General features: G+C 43.1%; 1 protein-coding gene across 1 annotated transcript; it reads left to right on the top strand.

Annotated features, from left to right (window-relative positions):
* Positions 1 to 1,022: 1,022 nt before the first annotated feature.
* Positions 1,023 to 21,569, top strand: LOC121449899 (vomeronasal type-2 receptor 26-like). Its single transcript, XM_041654561.1, is given in 8 exon segments — positions 1,023 to 1,231; positions 4,014 to 4,328; positions 6,407 to 6,589; positions 6,591 to 6,936; positions 9,097 to 9,306; positions 17,908 to 18,031; positions 20,594 to 21,481; positions 21,484 to 21,569. Coding segments are annotated over 8 exon segments (2,361 nt in total).
* Positions 21,570 to 26,987: the final 5,418 nt, after the last annotated feature.

Raw genomic sequence — 26,987 nt, 5'->3', positions numbered from 1 at the left:
AAGTTCTAAGATGTGTTAGACTCCTTGAAGCTGATCTAAAAAGTAAGCAGTTGGTGGGGCAACAGGAAGGCTTTAGTGGCAGTGCCTTCAGGCTGAGGAAAGTGCTCAGGGAAGGCAGCATTCATGAACTAGCACCCGTGCTTTGTCAGTGATGCAGCTGGTCAAGAGCTGCCCATGCCTCTGTGAGGAAAGGCAATAAACACACTGTTTCCAAACTGTACTTGAATGTCTTTGTTGTCATAGTGCTCTGTGTGGATAAGTAGATATATGTGTTCCCACCTCCCCAGGAAGAGTCACATGACATGAACTCACCAAGGTTTTAATTTAAATGACCTTGACCTTGCTGACGGGCAATGTTGAACACCGTCCTTTAGGTATTGAGGGCTGCTGAACTTTTTCCATGCTGGGAAACTGCTCACAACTCAGCTTCCCTCTGCTGCATGGACCCATTGCCTTGACCACAGAAACATACCACTCCATCAAGGGCTGCCTCCTGATGATGAAGAGGCGCCTTCCTGCCTGACCCTCTGCTTGGTGGCTTGAGGCAAGAGGACTAGCCCTGGGCCTGGTGAGGCTTTGGGGACACCTATCTCCAGATGCTGCCAGTGAGGCTCATGGGAGTCATGGGCTATTTGCTTCCTGTACCCACCTGGGTCCTCTCTACAAAACAGTACACTGAGCACCATGGGAGCAACTTCTCCTGGGTTTGAAAGTCCCTCAAGGGACATTTAGACTCATTGTCGTTCTTCTGTAGTCTACAGATGCTGGCCAGAACTGTGACTTTGGATGCAGAGAGGCTAGGAAGCCTCAGGAGATGGTAATGAAACTTTCAATGGTGTAGGATTTAGTGCCACCCACCTCCACCACCTCTCATCAGTATTCTCTCCACAGCCTGCGGGCCTAGAGTTCCCAGTGTGATCTTAGCCTCAGGTCCTTGAGCTAGAGCATTTTCCCAGATAAAATCCCCCTGCACTGCAAGTCACTGCCCCATATGGGGCTGTCCTGTCTGGTACCCAGCAGGCATGTGGCTGTGTATTCTCTTTCCTGTTCTCTTTGTCTGTGTTTCTGTGTCTGCTCTTTCTGGACCAAGAGCCTGGCTTTTGCCGAGGCAGAGGCATCACTTTGACCGTCCTGGAGATATAATAGTGGGGGGCAGCTTCTCCATTCTTCACTTTTCTAATGGTACCTTGTCTGACTTCACTGCCCCACCATCTGGACTGCTGGCTTCAGAGTAAGTGCTGGATGTGGAATGGGAGTCTCTGAAACCCAGAAGCAGCCTTACAAGGTTGTGTGAGCCTTGGATAGGGGTTGATTCTCAGAGTCCCAGCTACGTGGCCACCTCTGTGTATTCATGCAGTAGCTCTGTTGCTCTTCTTTTACATGACCTCTGTCTGTCTGTCCTTGTTGTTTGTATTGGTCTGAACTATGGGTGCTCTTGTACTGGGTGTAATGTTTGCCTTCCACAGGCCAGGTGGGGCTTCTTGATTCTTCTGTATATCCTTGGTTCTTAAAATAGTGTCTAGGTAGATGTGTTTGTTGAATGAATTCATATGTAAATAATAGATTTTTATTCATTTATCAGCCCTGTGATTCCTCTCTACTGTATTTCTTTTTTTTGCAGCAGGGTTTTTCTGTGTAGCCCTGACTGTCTTGGAATTCTCTCTGTAGACATGACTGACCTCCAACTCAGAGATCCACCGCCTCTACCACTGGAGTACTGGGAGTAAAGGTATGCACCACTGTCGCCAGCTACTGTATTCCTTTGGCTTGTAATTTTTTCCAGGCATCTCATGTAGCCTCCAGTTTACTCGGTAGCCAAATATCACCATGAATTTCTGATCCTTTTGCCTCCACCTCCTGGGTGCTGGAATGATAGGAAAGTGCCCCAAACTCAGTTTATGAGGTGCTGCAGGCCACACTTATGAACTGAGCCATAAACACAAACCCCCTTTGCCCATTCTTGTCCTAGCCTTTCTAATGTACTGTTCCACACAGTAGTTCCAATAGCCTTTTTGGATCTTATTTTTTAAAAAAATGTTTGTATTTAGCTTTATTTTTTAAATTGGATGAGCATAAGTCATATGACTGTACTCCTAGCACGCAGGAAACTGATAGTTTCAGTCAAGATTAGGCTACAGAAAGAGATTTGAGTCAAAACAATTAAGAGTTTTTTCTAAGGTAACTACAATCATTTTATCCTCGGCCACAAATGCAAGAGGTTTTCATTACTGCATTTTCACATTTACTGTCACTTTAAGTGGGTAGTTTTTAGAGACAGTATTTCACTTTGTGCTCCGACTAGCCTGGAACTTCTTGTGTAGGTCAGGTTAGCCCCAAACCTGGGACTACATGCATGAGCCACCATACTGGCCGCACTGGCTTGTTCTTGAGATTTCTTTTCTTTTTTCTTTTTGAGAGAGCATCTTACTGTGTAGATGAGGCTAGCCTAGAAGTCACTATTTTCCTGCCTCCACAACGTAAGTGCTAGGATAGGTGGAAACTGCTTAATAATCACACAGAAACTGTATTAATTACAACACTGCTTGGCCAATCATTTAAGCATATTGCTAGCTAGCTCTTATATCTTAAATTAACCTATTCCTATTATTTTATATTTTACCACGAGGCTCATGGTTTACTAATAAGATTCCCAGGCATCTGTTTCCTTGGGTGGCTACATGGCATCTCCCTTACTCTGCCTTCTTTTTCCTTCTATCTGCTTGGAATTCCCACCTTGCCCTATTCTGTGCTACCATATGCCCCAAACAGATTGTTTATTAGTCAATGGTAATAAAACATACTTACAGCATACAGAGGGGAATCCCACATCAGGATCCCATATTATTTTTTAAGTCAATGAGTAACAATTGTATGTATGAATTGGGTACAAAGCTGAATTTTAATAAGTGTATTAAAGAATGGTTAATTAAGCTTGCCAACAAATTGATCATTTTGCATACTTATTTTTTGGTGATGTGAAGTTTAAAATCTACCATGGGAGGCAGAGAGAGGAGAATCTGAAAGTTAAGGTCTTAGGGTCTGAGGAAATGTCTGAGTTGGTGAAGTGTCTGCTGTGCATGCATGAAGATCCAAGTTTGATTCCTAGAACCCATGTGAAAGCCTGGCATGTTGAGCATCTGTAACCCTGGTTAGGAACAGAGAGACAGGCAGATCCCTAAAGGTCACTGGCCACTGAATCTATCTGAATGGATGAGGGTCCAGGTTCAGTTAGATAATCTGTCTCAAAAAATAAGGTGAAGAGGGGCCAGTGAGTTGCCTTATGGAAAAAGTGCTTGGCATGTAAGCCTGATGGATGACCTGGCCCTGCCTGGAACCCACATAAAGGTGGAAGGAGAGAATTGACTCACAAAGTTGTTTCCCGACCTCTATGTATTGTAGCATGTGTGGGTATACAGACACACCACATACATACATGAACACACAACTTGTACAGGCCCAGTGCAGATATCTGGAGCTGCCATGAGATCATGTCTGCAGTGTCTGAACTATTTCTTGAACCAGCATTTCATATTTCTTCTCCCCGACTTCTGGCCCTTCTTTCAACAATTCTGAAGTAGATGTTAGTTACTATTAATTCTAACCAAGTGTACTATGCAATAGATTTTTTTCTTTGTTTACATGAGACATGGTCTCTCTATGTAGTGCCTGATACCTGGATCTAGCTCTATAATCCATGCTGATCTCCACTTCACAAAGATCCATCTGCTCTACCTCCAGAGAGCTATTAAACTATTAAACAAGTGTGCCACCACACCCAGCTAATTCAATAGATCTTCAGTTATCCATTCTGTCTTCTGAAACTGTCCCCTCTGATTACTGGCACCACATTCCCTCTGGCTCCCCTTTGAGTATCCTGAACTGTGCTCCTCTGCACATCTATGTAGAAATACTTGTGGAGATGTTGTTCTACCTGTATCTCTCGAGTCCCTGTGTTTATTCGTGTTCAGTTTACCCCATCATGAGGGATAAATGTGGGCTTCTCTTTCCCTCAGCGTTTCCAAGTGGGGCTACTGCGTGGCCCAGAGTTTCATCTTTGCTATCAAGGAGATTAATAGGAGTGCTCACTTGTTGCCCAATTTGACTCTGGGCTTCTCCATTCGAAACTCTGGGGACTCAGTGCATGGAGCCCTCCATGAGACAATGAGCTTTCTCTCAAGGCAGGAGGAGCCCATCCCCAACTATACCTGCCAGCATGGCTCTCCTCAGGCTGCTCTGGTTGGGGACACACGGTCATCCCTGTCTGTCTCCATGGCCAGACTTCTGGGGCTGTACAAGTTTCCCCAGGTGAGTTACTCAAGCCTTCTTCCTTCATGAATGTAGTGCAGTCCCTTAATGATGATAGAGAAACTGATGGTGATGGCCACAGGCATGAGCAGCTCTGCTGTGGAGCCAGGGTCCCTGCAAGTATTCTCCATGTCCAACATGGTTCCCCTTTATATACAGATAAAGATAGTTTAGAGAGAACTAGCATCCCTCTGCATTGAGGAGGTAACTGAGAATTTATTTTATTAAAAATATATTTTAATGATTTTTTTTGTGGTTTGAAAGAAAATGCTCCCAAATGGAGTGGCATTATTAAAAAATGTGGCCTTGTTGGAGGAAATTTGTCACTGTAGAAATGGGCTTTGATGTCTTCTATGGTTGAGTTACTCCCAGTGTGGACAGTGGACTTCCTGTTTCACTCAGGTCAAGATGTAGACTTCTCAGCTCCTATTCCAGAAACATGTATGTATGCCTACATTCTGTCATGTCCTGGCATGATGATAATGGACTAAACCTGTGTAACTGTAAGCTACCCAATTAAATATTTTCCTTTCTGAGAGTTGCTGTGGTCATGGTGTCTCTTCACAGCAAGAGAAACTCTAAGACAAAGATTTACTTATTTTTTTATGAGTATGAGTATTTTGCCTTCATGTATAAAAATATGTGTGCCCGGTGCCCATGGAAGTCAGAAGAGGGCCTTGGATTCCCTAGAACTGGAGTTATAGATTGTTTGTAGCTGCCATGAGTGTGCTGGGAATTGAACCCAGGTCCTCTGAAAGAGTAGCAACACTGTTAACCACTGCCATCTCTCCAGCCCCTTAATACTATCATTATTTGTGTGTGTGTGTGTGTGCGCGCGTGTGTGTGTGCACTCAACACCAGTGCCATGGTGCCTATGTGGAAGTCCAAGACAACTTTTGGGTGTCAGTTCTTTTCTTCTACCATGTAGGTTCTGGGGATTAAACTTAGGTTTCCAGGCTTGGAGGCAAACACCTTTACCTGTGGAGGCATCTTTTCAGCTCTTTCTCTCTCTTTCTCTCTCTCTCTCTCTACCCCAAAGAACAAAAACAAACAAATGACCCAACCCCCCCCCCAAACAACTTATCAATAAGCTGCCATCTGCTGCCATGTGTACACCACCCCATGGGTTGTATTTTCCCAACCGTGAGCCTAAATCAATTCTTCCTCGCTAAAGTCGCTTCTTGTCACGTGTTTCTCCCACACCAGTGAGCAGTCACTACGACGGCTGCTGCCTCTTTGGGGCTCTCATGCATAGTGCTTCTATGAATATTTGAGTAAAGGGTTTTTTATGTTCCTATACTTTCGATTATTTTAGCAATGTAGATAAGATTGCTGGATCAATTGACAACTCTGCTGAACCATTTATTCAATCACTAAGATGCTTATTAGACTTTCCTTGCTGTGACAGACATGCCTGAGAGAAACTGCTTAAGAGAAGAAAGATTTCTTTTGGTTGAATTTCTGCAGTTTCACACCCGGGTCATCAGATGTCTCTGTTTCTGTGCCTGTGCTAACACAGAGCTTCATGGCAGAAATGTGCGGAGGGACAGACACTTCAGTGGTCAGGAGGAGAGAGACAGAGTCACCAGGGCACAGCTCCAGAGATCTGATTCCTCCAACCTACTTTCCATGGGGTCTATAAAATGCCACCACTATGACTCCACTTGATCAGATCAGAGCTCATCTTCTGGAAACCAAGTGGACGTGTAGACTTTCTGGTAGCATCTTATATTCAAACCATAATCGTCCCTGCAGGCACTGGGATGTGGCTCTGTTTCTAGAGCACTTGCCTAGCAAACCCAAGGCCCTCGGTCTAAACTCTAGTGCTGTTGTAATACAGCAGACAGGAGGTGGAGACAGGAGGATTCAGTGTGCCATATTATTGTTAGCTATATAGTGAGATTGGGATGAGGTTTTGCTAGTTGAGACCCTTTCTCAAGTATCTATCTATCTATCTATCTATCTATCTATCTATCTATCTATACAATGTGTATGTTAACGTAAAGTGTGAATGAATATTTTCTTTCAATTTGAATTCTCTAAATTTAAGTAAATTCCAGTCTCTTTGTATGTCTGACATTTGTTAATTTTTTTCTGCCAGATGGGTTTTCCCCTGTCCTATGAAGATGCAAAAATGCACAGCCAGGGTTGTTCTGGTTTTTCTAAGCAATGCAAATTTCCAGCTTTTTCTGTATAGGTTACTGGGTGTTCCTGTTTCAGGCCAGGTCTGGGTCAGCAAGGACACTATGCACATGTCACTTGCCCTGTCTATTCCAGGTATTGCACGGCACATTTGGCCTTCTGTATCACAGCAGCAGTGCTACTGGTTTCCCAGGATTCCTTGCTAACTTATGCCCCAGCCAGACCCCAGAATACAAGTTTATAAAGAAGTTTTGGGGGTTCACCTTTGATTGCACATGGCCCCACCAGAGCAGCACAGTGACAGAGGATGTCTAGCTGTGCTCAGGGAATGAGAGTCTGGTAAACCAGCAGTATTCTTTCCCAGAAGTGAGTAAAATTGATGCAGCTTACACAGCTGTCTACAGCATTGCCCATGCCCTGCACGACGTGATAACCAGTGGACAGCAGGATGGGAAAAGTACAGATTCCCAGGACTTCCAGCCCTGGCAGGTCAGAGAGACGTGTGCAGTGGGTGACTGTGGATGGTTGGGGAAGAGGACATTGGCTCTGACAAGGCTGTAGAAAAGCTGACTATATGCTTCAGCAAGGATGTCACATGCTTACCACTGAGAGGCATCTTAGAAGGAACAGTGGCCAAGGAATCCGTGCTGTGTGTGGGATCCCAGAAGAGTCCAGTCCCTCGGGGTTGCTTGCCTTAGCAAATACAGGATACCTAGTAAAATTAATATTTCAGATAACAGTAAATAGATTTTTAGTGGATGGCTTTTAGCATAGACATGCTGCAAATCAGGGTTTCAAACATTATCAAATGCCATTTTTTTATTTTTTTGGTGTATTGTACATGCATGTGGGCACATGTGGTGGGGTGTGCACTCATGTGTATGTACATACATGTAGAAAGGTCTGAGGATGATGAGAAATAACTTTTCAATCACTCTTTTATTCTTTGGGGTAGGATCTGTCACTCAACCGCAGAACTTATTGATGTGACTAGTCTTGCTAGCCAGATTGTTCTGGGAATCTCCTGTCTCCACTTTCTGAGATTGTAATTAGAATTGGCTGCCACATCCACCTGACATTTATGTGGGTTTTGTGAATTCTCAAGCTTTTATGACCAGTGCTTTAATTACTGGGCCATCTTCTAATCCCTTACTTATTTTTCTTTTTAAAGTATTATTTGATAATTCATACATGTATATAATGCATTTTTGTCATTTTTCCCCAGTCATTTCTTTGTCTGTGTGCCTGCCTATCTATCTATCTATCTATCTATCTATCTATCTATCTATCTATCTATCTATCATATATTTATCTCTCTATCATATATTTATCTATCTATCATCTATCTATCTATCTATCATCTATCTATCTATCTATCTATCTATCTATCTATCTATCTATCTGTCAGTTATCTATCTATCTATCTATCATCTATCTATCTCTCTATCAATCATCTCTCTATCTATTATCTATCTATCTATCTATCTATCTATCTATCTATCTATCTATCTATCTATCGTCTATCTATCTATCTATCTATCTATCTTCTCAAATCCATTCAAAATAGCATAGGCCAAGATCTGTAAGGGGGCCCTCTGAAAACAGGTTATTCCATGGTGAGGTAACTGGTGAGAGTGGTGGACAAGGAATGGGTGTATTTTCATCACCTTCACTCAAACGACCTGAGTCTGTACTGTGTGCCTGTGAAGGTATATATGGTTGTAATCAGATAGACACTAATAAATGGCTTTTTGTTTGAGGGTGACAGATTAAAAAATATAGGAGACTAGACTTTGTTGGCCATGCCTATCAAATGGACAGGTTGTAGCTATATAATCCTTAATATATATTAAGGCCAACCTGGATACAAAAGAAGATCTTGTCACAAGATTAAAATGTGGGTGTCAAAATGTCTGTGTGTTCTTAATGAAGATGTAAAGTAGATGAATGAGTAAGGAGTGAGTGAAGGGAAGTGAAAGCCTGGAACATTCTCAGACAAGAGAATGAGAAATGTCATCATGGGAAGAAGGGATAGCATTGCGGGTGGCAGGGACAGCATGTCAGGACCCTAGAATGGAGACAAACAGAAGAGCCACATGGGTGGACTGATGGATTGTGGAAGACTGGTTAGAGTCACTGGACAGTCTAGGTGGGCTGGGGCCAGGCTCCTGAGTGTGAAGGGAAGACAGAGGACAATAGTGTACAACCAAATGAGATCCTAGAGCTGGAACTACATTGTCATGTTTTTGGGTTTAATTTTAAGGCTGCTGAGATGGCTCAATGGGTTAAAGATTTGTCCCCAAGCATAAGTTGGATTCCTGAGTCCCATATGGCAGCAGAAGGAGAGAACATTCCTGGGGGTTGTTCTCTAATTCCACAATATGAGTGATCCACACACACACGCACATGCACACAGTGTACTATGTTAAAATGATCTGTATTAATTATTATGAATTATTACTTTTTTAAAGCTAGAACATGTTTGTTAGGCTGAAAATATCATAGATACTTGATATCCCTTATGCCTAATGGGTCCAGTCCTCAATTGAAGTGGCACTCAGTCACTTCAGAGGCCATTGGCATGTGGTAATTTGGATAAAACCCCTGATTTGTCCTGGCCAGTCTACAGTGTCTCCCTTCTTTCCTCAGCTGCTTTGTGCCCTCAGGAAGGTACACTTTAAGACTCCTGATGGAAGCAAGATTATGTTTGATGACAATGGAGACTTGGTGACAAAATTTGAGATTTTCCAGGGACAGAAGACTCTCGAGGGTGTTTTTCATTTGGTCCATGTAGGCATGATAGACCCTCAAGTCTCTTCAGGGAACAAAATGATGGTCCATTTGATGCAGGATCTCCAAGTGAGTTGCCTGAATGCAGAGAGGAGTCTTGTCTTGAGTGTGTTAAAGTCACAGGGAAAATTCTACTTGTGCATAAGGTGGATGTAGCCTAGATGGGGCCAGTCAAATATAACTGGCTATGTTGTTTACCTCATTAGAAATCTTTCTCTGAATGATATTGATTCACGAGCAAAAAGGAAAATATAAAAGATGGGGTTGGGAGATGGCTCAGTGGTCAAAGTGTTTTATGCAAGTTCAAGAACCAGACTTTGGATGTCCAGAACACTTGTACATGCTGAGTGGGCAGTGGGTCTCACCTGTAATTTCATCTCTGGAGGATGGAAACAAGGAGATGCCCACAGAAACCTGATGAGTAAGACTAGCCGTATCAGTGAACTCTGGGTTTTCCTTTGAGCCTCTGCCTCAATGAACATAGTGGAAAAGCAATTGAGGATGATTTCCAGCATTAACCTTGGGCCTCCACATGTGCTTGTCCATACGTGAACATGAGTCCACATAGATGTACAAATGTATGTATACATATTTACACCACTGACACATATGAAAATGTAGGAAAAAAAGAACACACCAGACTCACAAATAGAATGAGAATTTGTAGTTGATGCTCACTTGGGAGTATTTTCAGTGTCTGTGTTCAGGACCTGCTCTGAGAAGAGGAAGATAGTGACACACTAAGTTAATACCTTCCCATGGACCACATGGAACGTGGTCTCAACAGATTCACTTTACTTACTGTGTTAGTTTATTTCACCCACCATGACAAATACTTGAGAAAGAGTTTGAAGTGAAGAAGAGTTTTTATTGTCTCAAGACTTGAGAGGTCCAAGTTCAGATGAATCCATTGCTTTGAGTGTGTGTGGTTGAGGCAGTGTGCCATACATGGCAGCAGGCATGTATGGTGGAAGAGGTTGCTCATTTCGTGGCTTCCAGCATTTGAGGAGGTGGGGAAGTAGATAGGTTAACAATTTACATCTTACCAGTGCATACTCGTAGTGACCCACTTTGGTCATCTAGGTCCCACTTCTCATTTCCACAATCTATAATAATTCTTCAAGTTATGAGTTCATTGAAATAAGTAATACACTGATAGTGACACACTAAGTTAAATACCTTCCCATGGACCACGTGGAACGTGGTCTCAACAGATTCACTTTACTTACTGTGTTAGTTTATTTCACCCACCATGACAAATACTTGAGAAAGAGTTTGAAGTGAAGAAGAGTTTTTATTGTCTCATGACTTGAGAGGTCCAAGTTCAGATGAATCTATTGCTTTGAGTGGATATTGAGGCCAGATGAATCCATTGCTTTGAGTGGATATTGAGGCCAGAGGCATCAATATCCAATCATTTTTCAAAAAGTTACTATTTTGGTGCACGACCCAGCACCCCTCCCCAACCCTGCCCCGCTGTATGCTAGGACCAGTGCTCAACTACAGTCTTAAGCTCCTAAACTAAGGCGACCCACCCAGATCGGTGAGTGCCTGCCAGCCGGGCAGGCCTCAGGGTCCCCTGTAAGGGAGCCGGGCACCTTCAGCTCCGGCACCAGGCTTCCTGCGCGCTCCTGGATACCACCCCCCCCCCCCCCCCCCCCCCCCCCCCCCCCCCCCCCGCTCCATTCATCCTGTTGGCCCTGGATCATTGGGCTACCGGCGGCCCTGTTTAGTTGCTGAGGAATCCCATCAGGACCGGTGAGTGTGTGCTACCCAGGGGCGGGCGGACTGTCCCGGAAGAGAGCACAAACCCCCTCCCCCAGCTCCTTCTGCAGGGCTGTCTTTCTTTCGCACGACCCAGCACCCCCAGCACCCCTCCCCAACCCTGCCCCGCTGTATGCTAGGTCCAGTGCTCAACTACAGTCTTAAGCTCCTAAACTAAGGCGACCCACCCAGAGCGGTGAGTGCCTGCCAGCCGGGCAGGCCTCAGGGTCCCCTGTAAGGGAGCCGGGCACCTTCAGCTCCGGCACCAGGCTTCCTGCGCGCTCCTGGCGGCCCTGTTTAGTTGCTGAGGAATCCCATCAGGACGGTTGCGGAGGAATCCCATCTGGACGGGAACGGTTCCTGCTTCTACACTGAAGAGATATACCCTGAGAGTCAATCACAGCAAAGTCTGGACCAAGAGACCAGGCCTCTCCTGGCTCCATTTGAAGGAAGAGATGGGAAGGCGCCAATACAAGAATTCCTCCAACAATCTGAAAGGCAACATGACACCACCAGAAACCAGGGATCCCGAAATAAGAAGAATTGTACACCCTACTCCTGAAGAAATAGAAGAAATTGACTCAAAAGTGAACTATATGAAAATAATAGAGGACCTTAAACAGGAGGTGAAAAACTGCCATAAACAATTAGAGATTACAAACAAAAAGGTAGAGGAAATGAATAAATCGCTCAAAGACACGCAAGAAAACCAAGAGAAACAAGAAAAAGCAATCAAACAGGTTAGGGAAGCGGTTCAAGACATGAAGAATGAAATGGAAGCAATGAAGAAAGCACAAACCGAGGGAAGAATGGAGATGGAAAATCTGGGTAAACGAACAGGAATGACAGAAACAAGTACTAACAACAGATTACAAGAGATAGAAGAGAGACTATCAGACACTGAAGATACCATAGAGAAAATAAACACACTGATCAAAGAAAACAGCAAAACCAACAAATTCTCATTACAAAACATTCAGGAAATTTGGGACACAATAAAAAGACCAAACCTAAGAATAATTGGAGTAGAAGAAGGAGAAGAAGTGCAGCTCAACGGTACAGAAAATATACTTAATAAAATTATAGAAGAAAACTTTCCCAACCTGAAGAAAGAGGTACCTATGAAGGTTCAAGAAGCATACAGAATACCAAATAGGCTGGATCAAAAAAAAAAAAAAAACATCCCCTCGCCATATAATAATCAAAACACAAAATACACAGAATAAAGAAAGAATATTAAGAGCCGCAAAGGAAAAAGGCCAAGTTACTTATAAAGGTAAACCTATCAGACTTACACCTGACTTCTCTATGGAAACCATGAAAGCCAGAAGGTCCTGGATAGATGTACTGCAAAAACTAAGAGATCATGGATGCAAGCCCAGACTACTATATCCAGCCAAGCTTTCGTTCACTATAAATAGAGAAAACAAAATTTTCCAGGATAAAAACAAATTCAAACAATACGTAGCCACAAATCCAGCCTTACAGAAAATTATAGAAGGAAAATCACTAACCAAGGAGTCCAACAATGCCCACAATAACTCAGTCATCTAGAGACCTTTCACCAGCGCAACTCAAAGAAGGGAAACACACAAACCCTACTACTAAAAAAGTGACCGGAATTAACAACCACTGGTCATTAATATCACTTAATGTCAATGGGCTCGACTCACCTATAAAAAGGCACAGGCTAAGGGATTGGATACGAAAACAGGATCCAACGTTCTGCTGTCTACAAGAAACACACCTCAACCACAAAGACAGGCACCTACTCAGAGTAAAGGGCTGGGAAAAGGCTTATCAAGCAAATGGTCCTAAGAAACAAGCAGGTGTGGCCATACTAATTTCTAACAAAGTTGACTTCAAACTTAAATCAATCAGAAGAGATGGAGAGGGACATTTTATACTCATAACAGGAACAATTCATCAGGATGAAGTCTCAATCCTGAATATCTATGCCCCGAATATAAAAGCGCCCACGTATGTAAAAGAAACATTACTAAAACTCAAGGCAGACATCAAACCACACACACTAATAGTAGGAGACTTCAACACTCCTCTCTCACCAATGGACAGGTCAATCAAACAGAAACCTAACAGAGAAATTAGAGAATTAATGGAGGTAATGAAGCAAATGGACTTAACAGACATCTATAGATTATTCCACCCGAAGAGGAAAGAATATACCTTCTTCTCTGCAGCTCATGGAACCTTCTCGAAAATTGACCACATACTCGGTAACAAAGCTAACTTACACAGTTACAAAAAAATATTAGTAACCACCTGTGTCTTATCAGATCACCATGGATTAAAGTTAGAATTCAACAACAATGCTACCCCCAGAAAGCCTACAAACTCATGGAAAATGAACAGTCAACTTCTGAACCATACCTGGATTAAGGAAGAAATAAAGAAAGAAATTAAAGTCTTCCTTGAATTCAATGAAAATAAAGAAACAACATACTCGAACTTATGGGACACTATGAAAGCAGTCCTAAGAGGAAAGTTCATCGCACTAAGTGCCCACTTAAAGAAAACAGAGAAAGCACATATTGAAGACTTAACAGCCCACCTGAAAGCTCTAGAAAAAAAAGAAGCAGACTCACCTAGGAGGAGTAGAAGATTGGAAATAATCAAACTGAGGGCTGAAATCAACAAAATAGAAACACAGAAAACAATCCAAAGAATCAATGAAACAAAAAGCTGGTTCCTGGAGAAAATCAACAAGATTGATAAACCCCTATCTAAACTAATCAAACGGCAGAGAGAGAATACGCAAATTAATAAGATCAGAAATGAAAAGGGGGACATAACCACAGACACAGAGGAAATTCAGAGAATCATCAGATCATATTACAAAAGCCTGTATAACACAAAACTGGAAAATGTAAAAGAAATGGACACTTTTTTAGATAAATACCATATACCAAAGTTACACCAGGACCAGGAGAACAATCTAAACAGACCTGTTGGTCGCGAAGAATTAGAAGCTGTTATCAAAAACCTCCCTACCAAAAAAAGCCCAGGACCAGATGGTTTCAATGCGGAATTCTACCAGAACTTCCAGGAAGAGCTAATACCCATACTCCTTAATGTATTCCACAATATAGAAACAGAAGGGTCATTACCTAATTCCTTTTATGAAGCTACAGTTACTCTGATACCAAAACCACACAAAGACTCAACCAGGAAAGAGAATTACAGACCAATCTCACTCATGAACATCGACGCAAAAATCCTCAACAAAATACTGGCAAACCGAATCCAAGAACATATTAGGAAAATTATCCATTATGATCAAGTAGGCTTCATTCCTGAGATGCAGGGCTGGTTCAACATACGAAAATCTATCAATGTAATCCAGCATATAAATAAACTGAAGGAAAATAACCATATGATCATCTCATTAGATGCTGAAAAAGCATTTGACAAAATTCAACATCCATTTATGTTAAAAGTCTTGGAGAAATTAGGGATACAAGGGTCATACCTAAATATAATAAAAGCTATATATAGCAAGCCGACAGCTAACATCAAATTAAACGGAGAGAAACTCAAAGCCATCCCACTTAACTCAGGAACACGATACGGATGTCCACTCTCTCCATACCTCTTCAATATAGTACTTGAAGTTCTAGCAATAGCAATAAGACAACATAGTGGGATCAAGGGGATTCGAATTGGAAAGGAAGAAGTTAAACTTTCGTTATTCGCAGATGATATGATAGTGTACTTAAGCGACCCCCAAAACTCCACCAAAGAACTTTTACAGCTGATAAACAGCTTTAGTAATGTGGCAGGATACAAGATCAACTCCAAAAAATCAGTCGCCCTCTTATACACAAAGGATAGGGAAGCAGAGAGGGAAATCAGAGAAGCTTCACCATTCACGATAGCCACAAACAGCATAAAATATCTTGGGGTAAATCAAACCAAGGAAGTGAAAGATCTATTTGACAAGAACTTTAAGGCATTGAAGAAAGAAATTGAAGAGGATACCAAAAAATGGATGGATCTACCTTGCTCTTGGATTGGGAGGATCAACATAGTAAAAATGGCAATTCTACCTAAGGCAATTTATAGATTCAATGCAATCCCCATCAAGATCCCATCAAAATTCTTCACAGATCTGGAGAGGACAATAATCAATTTTATATGGAAAAACAAAAAACCCAGGATAGCCAAAACAATCCTATACAATAAAGGATCTTCTGGAGGCATTACCATCCCTGACTTCAAACTCTATTACAGAGCTACAGTAATGAAAACAGTGTGGTACTGGCATAAAAACAGAGAAGTCGACCAATGGAATCGTATAGAAGACCCGGATTTTAACCCACAAACCTATGAACACCTCATTTTTGATAAAGGAGCTAAAAGTATACAATGGAAGAAAGAAAGCATCTTCAACAAATGGTGCTGGCACAACTGGATGTCAACCTGTAGAAGAATGAAAATAGACCCACATCTTTCACCGTGCACAAAACTCAAGTCCAAATGGATTAAAGACCTCAATATCAGCCCGAACACACTGAAAAGGATAGAAGAGAAAGTGGGAAATACCCTACATCAGATGGGCACAGGAGATCGCTTCCTATGTATAACCCCAGAAGCACAGACATTAAGAGCAACATTGAATAAATGGGACCTATTAAAACTAAGAAGCTTCTGCAAAGCAAAGGACACTGTCACTAAGACACAAAGGCAACCTACTGACTGGGAGAAGATCTTCACCAACCCCGCAACAGACAAAGGTCTGATCTCCAAAATATATAGAGAACTCAAGAAACTAGACTCTAAAATGCTAATTAACCCAATTAAAAAATGGGGCACTGATCTGAACAGAGAATTCTCAACAGAAGAAGTTCAAATGGCCAAAAGACACTTAAGGTCATGCTCAACTTCCTTAGCAATCAGGGAAATGCAAATCAAAACAACTTTGAGATATCATCTTACACCTGTGAGAATGGCTAAAGTCAAAAACACCAACGATAACCTTTGCTGGAGAGGTTGTGGAGGAAGGGGTACCCTCATCCATTTCTGGTGGGAATGCAATCTTGTGCAACCACTATGGAAGTCAGTGTTTCGGTTTCTTAGGAAATTCGGGATCAACCTACCCCTGGACCCAGCAATACCACTCTTGGGAATATACCCAAGAAATGCCCTATCATATGACAAAAGCATTTGTTCAACTATGTTCATAGCAGTATTATTTGTAATAGCCAGAACCTGGAAACAACCTAGATGCCCTTCAATGGAAGAATAGATGAGGAAAGTATGGAATATCTACACATTAGAGTACTACTCAGCGGTAAAAAACAATGACTTCTCGAATTTTGCATGCAAATGGATGGAAATAGAAAACACTATCCTGAGTGAGGTATCCCAGACCCAAAAAGATGAACATGGGTTGTACTCACTCATAATTGGTTTCTAGCCATAAATAAGGGTCACGGAGTCTACAATAGGTGAATCTAAAGAAGCTAAGTAAGAAGGGGAACCCAAGGAAAAACATATAGTTATCCTCTTGGCTAAGGGAAGTAGACAAAATTGCCGGGGAGAAAATTGGGATCTTGGGGTGGGGTGGGTTGGGGGTAAGGGGAGATAGGGAGAGAAAAGTTAGAAGGGAAGGAGGTCGGGCCTTGGGAAAGCAGGAGGATTGGGATAAAGGAAGGTTGGACAGGGGAGCACGGAACCACAATTCTTAGTTAAGGGAACCACTTTAGGGTTGGCAAGAGACCTGACCCTAGAGGGGCTCCCAGGTGCCCAAGCTGAGGTCCCCAGTTAGTTCCTTGGGCAGTTGAGAATAGGGAACCTGAAATGACCCTATCCTTGAGCAATACTGACGAATATCTTGCATATCATCATAGAACCTTCATCTGGTGATGGATGGAGATAGAGACAGAGACCCACACTGGAGCACGGGACTGAGCTCCCAAAGTCCCAATGAGGAGCAGAAGGAGGGAGAACATGAGCAAAGAAGTCGGGACCACGAGGGATGCACCCACCCACTGAGACAGTGGAGCTGATCTATTGAGAGCTCACCAAGACCAGCTGGACTGTGACTGAAAAAGCATGGGATAAAACTGGACTCTCTGAACATGGCGAACTATGAGGGCTGATGAGACGCAAAGGACAATGGCACGGGGGTTTGATCCTACGTAATGTGATGGCTTTGTGGGAGCCCAGCCAGTTTGGATGTTCACCTTCCTAGATATGGACGGAGGTGGGAGGTCCTAGGTCTTACCACAGGGCAGAAAACCCTGACTGCTCTTTGGACTGGAGAGGGAGGGGGAAAGGAGTGGGGGGAGGGGGAAAAGGGTGGGAAGAGGGGGCGTAGGGGGGGAGGAGGGGGAGGGAAATGGGAGGCTGGGAGGAGGTGGAAACTTGTTTTTTTTTTTTCTCCTTTTCTCAATAAAAAAAAAAAGTTACTATTTTGGAACTCATGGTCCAACACATGAGACTTTGGGAAACATTTGAGATTCAAACCCTGACATTTATTAACAAAATTAGAAACAGTGCTGTGTTAGTTCTGTCTATGTGTGGAGTCTGGTACATAGAAATGGCTCAGCTCCCTGTCCTGTGTCAGTGAAGAAAGAGTCCTCTCCTCTGCAACTTTGTCTAACTTTGTTCTGGTGGCCTCTCCAATCAATGGTGGCCTTAAGGTTTTCCACATGAGAATGAGTTTCCCATTCTTGGATTTCTCAAGCATGAAAGAAAGACACATACTATGTGTTTCCAGGATTCCTTTGAAGAACTTTTCAATGGCCTTGATTGGGGGAGGGTTTTTTGCTGTCTTCTCATCTAGTGGGCTGAGAGGGAACTCTCCTGTTCTGGTTCTTAGGGTGAGGTTAAGCATCTGTATCCCTAAAGAGTCACCGGTGACACTATGCTCACTGTCACTAGGTGCCCACCTCTGTCTGCAGTGAAAGCTGCCTTCCAGAGTTCAGCCAAGTGCCCAGGTTGGGAGCGCCCCAAAGCTGTTTTGATTGCAGTCCCTGCCCCGAGGGACAGTTTGCAGACAAAAAAGGTAAGGGCATTTGGAGCTGGAATCTGAGGAACCAAAGGGAATTTTGAGCCTCCTGTATTTCTCCATCGTCTTAGTTACTGTCCCACTGCTCTGAAGAGACACCATGACCATGGCAGCTTCTAAAAGGAAAGCGTTTAACTGGGGGCCTACTTATAGTTTCGGGGGCTTAGTTCACGGACCATTATGGCAGGAAACATGGCATCATTCAGGCAGGCATAGTGCTGCAGCAGTAGCTGAGAGCTTACATTCTCATTCAAACACAGCAGGCAGGCAGAGAGGTGGAGAGTTGGCCTGGTATGGGATTTTGAACTTTAAAGACTACTCCCAGTGACAGCCCTCTTTCAGCAAGTCTACACCTCCCAATCCATCCCAACAGCCTGGAACTAGGAACCAAACATTCAAATCTATAAAACTGTGTCGGTCATTCTCAGCCAAACCGCCACACTTATCCACTGAGATATTGAACAGTCTTTGCTTTCTTGTGGAATACCAGTCCGAACACTGGTCTTTTCATTGTTTGTAGGGAAATGCTTCATTGCAACAGAGGAGTGCATGAACCATAATTGGACTGCATAGTGAATTCTTCTCTAGCAAACACTGCACATACTTTGGCCCCTGATCAAGAACGATGGCATATGCTACTTAAACAAACTTCAGTGGTTCTGTAATCAGAACCTGGTTTTTGCTGTGACACTGATGAATTTCTCTTGCTTTTTAAACCTCTTGTAAGAGGAATTGCATCTACATGCATCTGTGTTTGTGATGTTCATCCTAGATGTCAAATGTCAGCCAATCACCACATCCCATACTATTTGAGCTGCAGAAGTTATTCCTTTACCATTCTGAAAGCTGGAAATGGAAAACCAAGTTATCCTCAAGCTGGTGTTGTGTGAGGCCTTGCTCTTGCCCTGAAAGAGTCATTCCCTCACTGGGTGCTCTGATGTGTGTGTGTGTGTGTGTGTGTGTGTGTGTGTGTTATATACTTTTTTTTCTTTTTGGCTTGTTGTTTGGTTATAGACACTGCCTCAGCATGTAGCCCTGACTGGCTTGGAACTCACTAAGTTGACCAGTCTGCCTCTGAACTGATATAAATTTACCTGTCTGCCCCTCAAGTGCAAAGATTAGAGTCACCTGGAGACATACCAGCTCCAACTCCCCCTTCTTATTAGGTCTGCAGCCCAGTTGTAATTCGGGTCTACCCTGGGGATCACATTTAACCCTTATTACATAGTCTCCATTTTACTCATGGCAAAATATATCCCATTTTGAGGTGCTTAGGGATACGAGTTCATCAAATGAATTTTGAATTTTGGGGGCACTGCTCAGCTTAAAACATTTGTCAATATGACCAGTTACTGAGATTACTGGCAAAAAAATGAACAGTTAAGAGCTCACACAAGAGACCAGATATAGTGGCACATTCCTTTAATTTCAACACTCAAAGGGCAGAGGCAGGAAGATCTTTGTGCATTGTGGCCTTCCAGTATAGTCAGCTCAGTGATCTCCAGGTTCAGTGAGACACCCTGTCTTAAAAATTAAGGTAAAAGAGGGCTGGAAAGGTGGTTCAATAGTTAAGAACATCCACATGGTGGCGCACAACCATCTGCACTTCTATTTGTAGGTGATCTGATGCCATCTTCTGACTGCTGCAGGAACCAGGCATTCAAATAATTTCCATACATGTGAACAGAAAAAAATACTCAACAAGTAAAATAAAAGAAGTAATTACAAAAGAAGAAGCTGTGGAGACTGGTTACACGGCCCATCAGTTAAAGTATTCACTGTCAACCCTGACAGCATAAGTCAGTGTCTGGGACCCACATGGTAGAAGGGGAGCACCAAATTCATGAAAGTTGTATTGACCTCACTTGCACACCTTGGCATGCCTGAGCCCACATATGTACATACACAACCAAATATACAAACAGGTTTGACTAATAAGTAAGGTACGAAACTGGGCAGTGGTGACCCACGCCTTTAATTCCAGTACTCGGGAGGCAGAGGCAGGCGGATCTTTGTGAGTTCAAGGCCAGCCTGGTCTACAAGAGCTATTTCCAGGACAGGCTCCAAAGCTACAGAGAAACCTTTTCTTGAAAAACCAAAAAAAGTAAGGTAGGAGAAATGATTGAGAAATTATATCTGATGATAATGTCTGGTTTTTGACAAGCATATGAATGGACTTGCATGTATGCACACACAAACCTGCACACATACACACTCACATAAGCAAGGTAGAGTGGTGCAGGGCTATAGTGACAGCACTTAAAAGGTTGAGGAAGGAAGCTTAGGAGTTCATATCCACCCTCTGCCACTCAGCCTGAGTTCCATGAGAAACTGAGGACAGAAACAAAAACTCTCACAGAAAACAGACACAGAAATGCAGCTTTTTCCTTTGTGCCTCTGCCTCTAATACCACCCATCCCAGCCCTGGTCACCAAGAATAATTCATAAATCCATGACTTGATGGAAAGGCTGTAAGGGCAGGGAGTGCTTGAGGCGCCTTCCTTCCGAGCTGGTGCAGTTGGCACAGTGTTGCAGAAATGGTGTCTGTGTCTCCCGTAGACATGAAGAGATGTCTCCTGTGCCCCAAGGAACAGTACACGAGCCACACCAGAGACTGCTGCCTGCCCAGGACAGAGATCTTCCTGGCCTTTGAGGAACCTCTGGGATTCATGCTGGCTTTGGTGGCACTCTTCCTGGCTGGTCTGGCTGTCCTGGTTCTGGGAGTTTTCCTGAAGCACAGGGACAGCCCCGTGGTCAGGGCCAACAACAGAACCCTCAGCTACTTCCTGCTGATCTCCCTTTCCCTCTGTGCCCTGTGTGCCTTGCTGTTCCTTGGCCGCCCCAGTGTCCTCACGTGTCTCCTGCGCCAGACGACCTTTGCTGTGGTGTTCATGGTGGCCGTCTCCTCTGTTCTGGCCAAGACTCTCACAGTGGTCCTGGCCTTCAGGGTCACCAGGCCAGGGGCCAGGATCCAGGTGTGCCTGAGCCCTGGGGCTTCCACCTCAGTGGTCCTCATTGCTTCCTTCATGCAGGTTGTTCTTTGTGGGGTCTGGCTGGCCACCTCCCCACCATTCCCAGACAGGGATATGGTCTCGGAGCCCCAGCACATTGTCATCCAGTGCCAGGAGGGCTCTGGCACCATCTTCTTCTGTGTGCTGGGCTACTTGGGGTTCCTGGCAGGGGGTACCTTCTCTGTGGCTTTTCTGGCCCGGGGCCTGCCGGATGTCTTCAACGAGACTAAGTTCCTGGCCTTCAGCATGCTGCTCTTCTACAGTGTCTGGACAGCGTTCCTGCCCCTGTACCACAGTGCCCGGGGCAAGTCCACTGTGGCTGTAGAGATCTTCTCCATCCTGGCCTCCACAGTTGGCCTTCTGGGTGGCATCTTCATCCCCAAGTGTTACATCATCTTGCTGAGACCAGAGAGGAACACGCCTCCCTGGCTAAGGCAAGACACAAGGCACAGCAAAATAGGCAGAGTGAGATGCTCCAGAGAAGGTGTCTCCCCAGGTCTGCACCACAAGGATTCATGACCTAGTCCTTGAGGGGGGCCCATTAGGACCAACTGTGATTTTAGCTCACTGTTTCTGTGTGGATCCAAAGGTATTTAAAGGAACGATCAAGGTAAGAGTGAGACACTCAGAACAAAACACTCATGACTATTGATTTGATAGTAGACACATAGATGTTATTGTAGTAAGAAGGGAGGCCCTTGTTAGTTCCCAGCCCTTATGTCATCACACAGAAATTGTATTAATTAAATCACTGCTTGGCCCATTAGCTCTAACTTCTTATTGGCTAACGCTTACATCTTAATTTAACCCATTTCTATTAATCTGTGCATCCCAATGAGGTCGTGGCCTATCAGCAAAGTTTTAGAGCAAAGTTATCTGCAAAGTGGCAGCGGCTTCATGGCTTCCTGTGACTCTGCCCTTCTTTCTTGCAGCATTAAGTTCTGTCTTCCCTGCCTACCTAAAGTCTGCCCTATCAACAGGCCAAGGCAGTTCCTTCCTTCCTCTCTCCCTCCTTCCCTCCCTCCCTCCCTCCCTCCCTCCTTCCTTCCTTTCTTTTTTTTTTGTTTGTCAAGATGGGGTTTCTTTGTAGCTTTGGAGCCTGTCCTGGAACTAGCTCTTATAGACCAGGCATGTGCCACCACCTTCCAGCAGTTTCTTTATTTATTAACTAAGAAAAGCATCACATAGACAGAAGGATCTCCCACACCATTTCCCCTTTTCTGTTTAAATAAAAAGGAGGGCTTTAACAGTAAAATTCTAGCAAGAATTACAGTTACAATATTTATATTTACGTTATCTTTTATTGTAACTAAGGAAAACTATAACTATAACTATCTATCTATTTTTCAACTCCATCAAAAACTCCAGAAGGATATATTATTACCTAAGTAAACACGAAGGGAGGTACATTGTAAGCCATGTCCAAAACTCTAGAATTGATAGAGATATTTTACTGCCTGGACAGTCTCCCAAAATTCTTCTGTACTGCTGGGACATCCATCTTCAGTCTACAGGCCCATAGTATCCAGCAGACTTTTCCATGAAGCAGGAAATTTCAAAGACAGGTATGCCTATATTGGCAGTTTGCCAGTCACTTTCTTTTTCATCCTCATAATGTCTTGCAGACTCTTTCATGAAGCAGGGACCCCGAAGGATTAGTCTTACCTTTAGGCAAGTTCAGCAGTAATTTCTCTGTGGATCCTGCATATCCAGTTCATCTGACAGACTCCATAAGGAGCCTCTTCAATGCCCATCTTCCTCTTGAAGTACATTGGTGCTACCATGAACAGATATGTCTCACTGTCATGAAAAGTTCCAAATTTTTAAAACGTTTTAAATGCCATATTCTGAAGGTCTCTGAAAGATTTGAAGAATACCTAACTAACTGAAATATTATCTCTATACATCTAGAAATCTAACTAACATGACTACAAGCTTGCCTATTATAGATGATTATCTATTAGCCTATATTTCTTAATTATACATTACATTTTAAATGAACTACATTAAATGACTACCTTAATCAAGGGCAGAAGTATTCATGTACCCTATAACAAAATTTACCTTAAATTTGTATCAATAAACCAAGATCTATACCAATGCAAACTATTCATATTTATATCATATCCCCCTTTAAATGTAAACAAACATTTATAGACAATATTTGGAAATATAGGTGTAGTTATTTTTCTCCAGACTGCTTCCTGCTGTTTATTGGGCAAAGTAATTTTTTGAGGGGTTTCACCCAACCTTTCGGGAGGCGCAGTCTATCATACCACATTGGTCAGGAAGCAATCCACAGGTTCTCATCTTCTGCGAAAACAGAAGAAAAACCTCTTTTCAAAACAAACATATCCTTAAAATCAAATTTTGGAATCAAGATACTTTTATGTTGGTTTAACTTAGCAGTTCATACAATGAAATGTCTCAATTGTCATCTTTTTTTTTTTTAAATTTTATTTGGAACAGGTTCTTCCCACATCAACAAGGCTGGTTTATAACTTGTAGCAATCTTCCTCTTCAGGCTGCTGAGTGCTGGGATTTTATCTGTGCTTTCATACATAAAATGTTCATAATATAACTGAATGAATTGTATACTATGTAAATTATGTCTCAATAAAGCTTGTATTAAAATAATATTCATTAATTACAAAATGTGAGGTTTATATTCTGATTTCTAAGAAAAGATCAAACTATTGAAAGTGGAAATGAAATAAGTGTGAGCTGAATTATCAGTGAACTGGAGTGTTGCAGGTTTTTATATATTTGTTTGTAATTTATATATTTATTGATGGTAGATTGGTGTGCTTGTATCCATCCATGCTTTTGGTCATGCAATTGTCAAAGCACTATGTTGAGGTCAGAGGGTGAGTTTCAGAAGTCAGTTTTCTTTCTGACCATTGAGTGAGGGACTTGGTGATTTAATGAATGTCAGGCTTCCTTTACCTGATAAATGCTGAGCCATATTTTTGTCTCTATTTTTTACTTCATATGGGGATTATGGTTGTGTTGGAGAATTATATTTATCTATTGAAATAACAGTTTGGAATTTGTCTCCTTACTTGAATATTTCTATTTTATATTTAAGAGGCTGTGTATGTGTGTGCATGTGTGTGCATGTGTGTGTGTGCTTGCACATGTATACGTCATATCTTTCATGTTGAGTCAGAGGACTAGTGTGTAGAGTTTGTTCTCTCCTAATTTGTTTTCAGAGTCTTATACATATTTTTTTGTTTTTAAATGTTTTTCAAAAGAGAAAACAAACTCTCTTTTCATTTTACATACTAATTCCAGTTCCCACTGCCTCCCCTCCTCCCATTCCCTCTACCTTCTCCACCACCCTCAGGCACTCTGTAGCAAGGGTAAGGCACATTGCTCTGAGGAAGGACCAAGGCTCTCCCCAATATATCCAGGCTGATCAAGGTATCCATCCAAAGAGAATGGGCTCTAAATAGCTAGTACAAGCATCAGGGACAAATCCTGGTTCAACTACTAGTTGCCCCGAATTTTGCCCCTGCCATACAAATGTCACCCACATTTAGAGGGTCTAGTTTGGTCCAATGCTGGTTCCTTCCCTGCCAGGTCAGGGTTGATGAGCTCCCTTTAGTAGTTTGGGTAAGCTATTTTTGTGGGTGTACCCATCATCGTCTTGACCTCTGCTCATATTCTCACTCCTTCCACTCTTCACTGTGGGACTCTGCCCCTGTTTTCATCAGTTGCTGGATGAAGTTTCTATGGTGACATTTATACTGTCGAATATCTTGCATATCACCATAGAACCTTCATCTGGTGATGGATGGAGATAGAGACAGAGACCCACACTGGAGCACCGGACTGAGCTCCCAAGGTCCCAATGAGGAGCAGAAGGAGGGAGAACATGAGCAAGTAAGTCAGGACCACGAGGGGTGCACCCACCCACTGAGACAGTGAGGCTGATCTATTGGGAGCTCACCAAGGCCAGCTGGACTGTGATTGAAAAAGCATGGGATAAAACCGGACTCTCTGAACATGACGGACAATGAGGGCTGATGAGAAGCCAAGGACAATGGCATGGGGTTTTGATCCTACTTCATGTTCTGGCTTTGTGGGAGCCTAGCCAGTTTGGATGTTCACCTTCCTAGACATGGACGGAGGGGGGAGGACCTTGGACTTTCCACAGGGCAGAGAACCCTGACTGCTCTTTGGACTGGAGAGGGAGGGGGAGAAGAGTGGGAGGAGGGAGAGGGAAATGGGAGGCTGGGAGGAGGCGGAAACTTTTTTTTCTTTTTCTCAATAAAAAATAAAAAAAAAAGATAGTCATCAAACAAGACAAGACAAAACAAAACAAACTAAAAAAGATAGCCATCAGTCTATCTACACGGAAAGGCCAGTTTGGGTACCCTCTCCACTGTTGCTTAGGGTCTTAGCTGGGGTCATTCTGTGGATTCCTGGGAATATCTCAAGTGCCAGGTTTCTTGCTAGTCTCATAATGGCTCCCTCAATCAAAATATCTCTTTCCTTGCTCTCATCTCTGTCCTTCTTCCATCTTGACTATCCTGTTCCCTTAAGTTCTCCTACCCCTTTTTCTTCTTATTTCACCTTGTTATTTAGCTTCTCTAGGGTCATAGACTATATGCTCATTTTCCTTTGCTTTACAGCTAGTATTCACCTATGAGTGAGTACATACCATGTTCATCTTTCTGGGTCTGTGTTACCTCACTCAGGATGATTTTTTTCTAGTTCCATAGATTTGAATGCAAATTTCAAGAGGTTATTGTTTTTTTTTCTGCTGAGTACTACTCCATTGTATAAGTGTACCACATTTTCTTCACCCATTCTTCAGTTGAGGGGAATCTCTGTAGTGTCTAGGCTCTGGCTATTACAAATAATGCTGCTATGAACATAGTTGAACAAATGTCCTTGTAGTATGATTTTACATCCTTTCGGTATATGCCCAAGAGTGGTATTGCTGGGTCCTGAGGTAGGTTGATTCCCAATTTTCTGAGATACCGCTGTACTGCTTTCCAGAGTGGTTGTGCAAGTTTGCATTCCCACCAGCAATGGAGGAGTGTTCCCCTTACTCCTCATCTTCTCCAGCATAAGCTATCATTGGTGCTTTGGATCTTAGTCATTCTGACTGGTGTAAGATGTTATCTCAGAGTCGTTTTGATTTGCATTCCTGATGGCTAAGGATGTTGAAAATGTCTTTTGGCCATTTGAGATTATTCTGTTGGGAATAGTCTGTTTAGTTCTGTATCCCATTTTTTAACTGTATTATTTGGAATTTTGATGTCTAATCTTTTGAGGTTTTTTATTATTTTTTTAAATTTATTTATTTATTAAAGATTTCTGCCTCCTCCCCGCCACCGCCTCCCATTTCCCCCCCTCCCCCGATCAAGTCCCCCTCCCTCAACAGCTCGAAGAGCAATCAGGGTTCCCTGACCTGTGGGAAGTCCAAGGACCACCCACCTCCATCCAGGTCTAGTAAGGTGAGCATCCAAACTGCCTAGGCTCCCTCAAAGCCAGTACATGCAGTAGGATCAAAAACCCATTGCCATTGTTCTTGAGTTCTCAGTAGTCCTCATTGTCTGCTATGTTCAGCAAGTCCGGTTTTATCCCATGCTTTTTCAGACCCAGGCCAGCTGGCCTTAGTGGGTTCCCAATAGAACATCCCCATTGTCTCAGTGTGTGGGTGCACCCCTCGCTGTCCTGAGTTCCTTGCTCGTGCTCTCTCTCCTTCTGCTTCTGATTTGGATCTTGAGATTTCAGTCTGGTGCTCCAATGTGGGTCTCTGTCTCTGTCTCCTTTCATCGCCTGATGAAGGTTAATATTCAGGAGGATGCCTATATGTTTGTCTTTGGATTCACCTTCTTATTTAGCTTCTCTAGGATCACGAATTATAGGCTCAGTGTCCTTGGTTTATGGCTAGAAACCAAATATGAGTGAGTACATCCCATGTTCCT

Source organism: Microtus oregoni, unplaced genomic scaffold, assembly GCF_018167655.1.
Source record: "Microtus oregoni isolate MIOR12 unplaced genomic scaffold, Mior012 000006F_ref0000085, whole genome shotgun sequence".
Lineage (NCBI taxonomy): Eukaryota > Metazoa > Chordata > Mammalia > Rodentia > Cricetidae > Microtus > Microtus oregoni.
The sequence above is the reverse complement of the archived record's forward strand: the minus strand, read 5'-3'. Positions and strand labels throughout refer to the sequence as shown.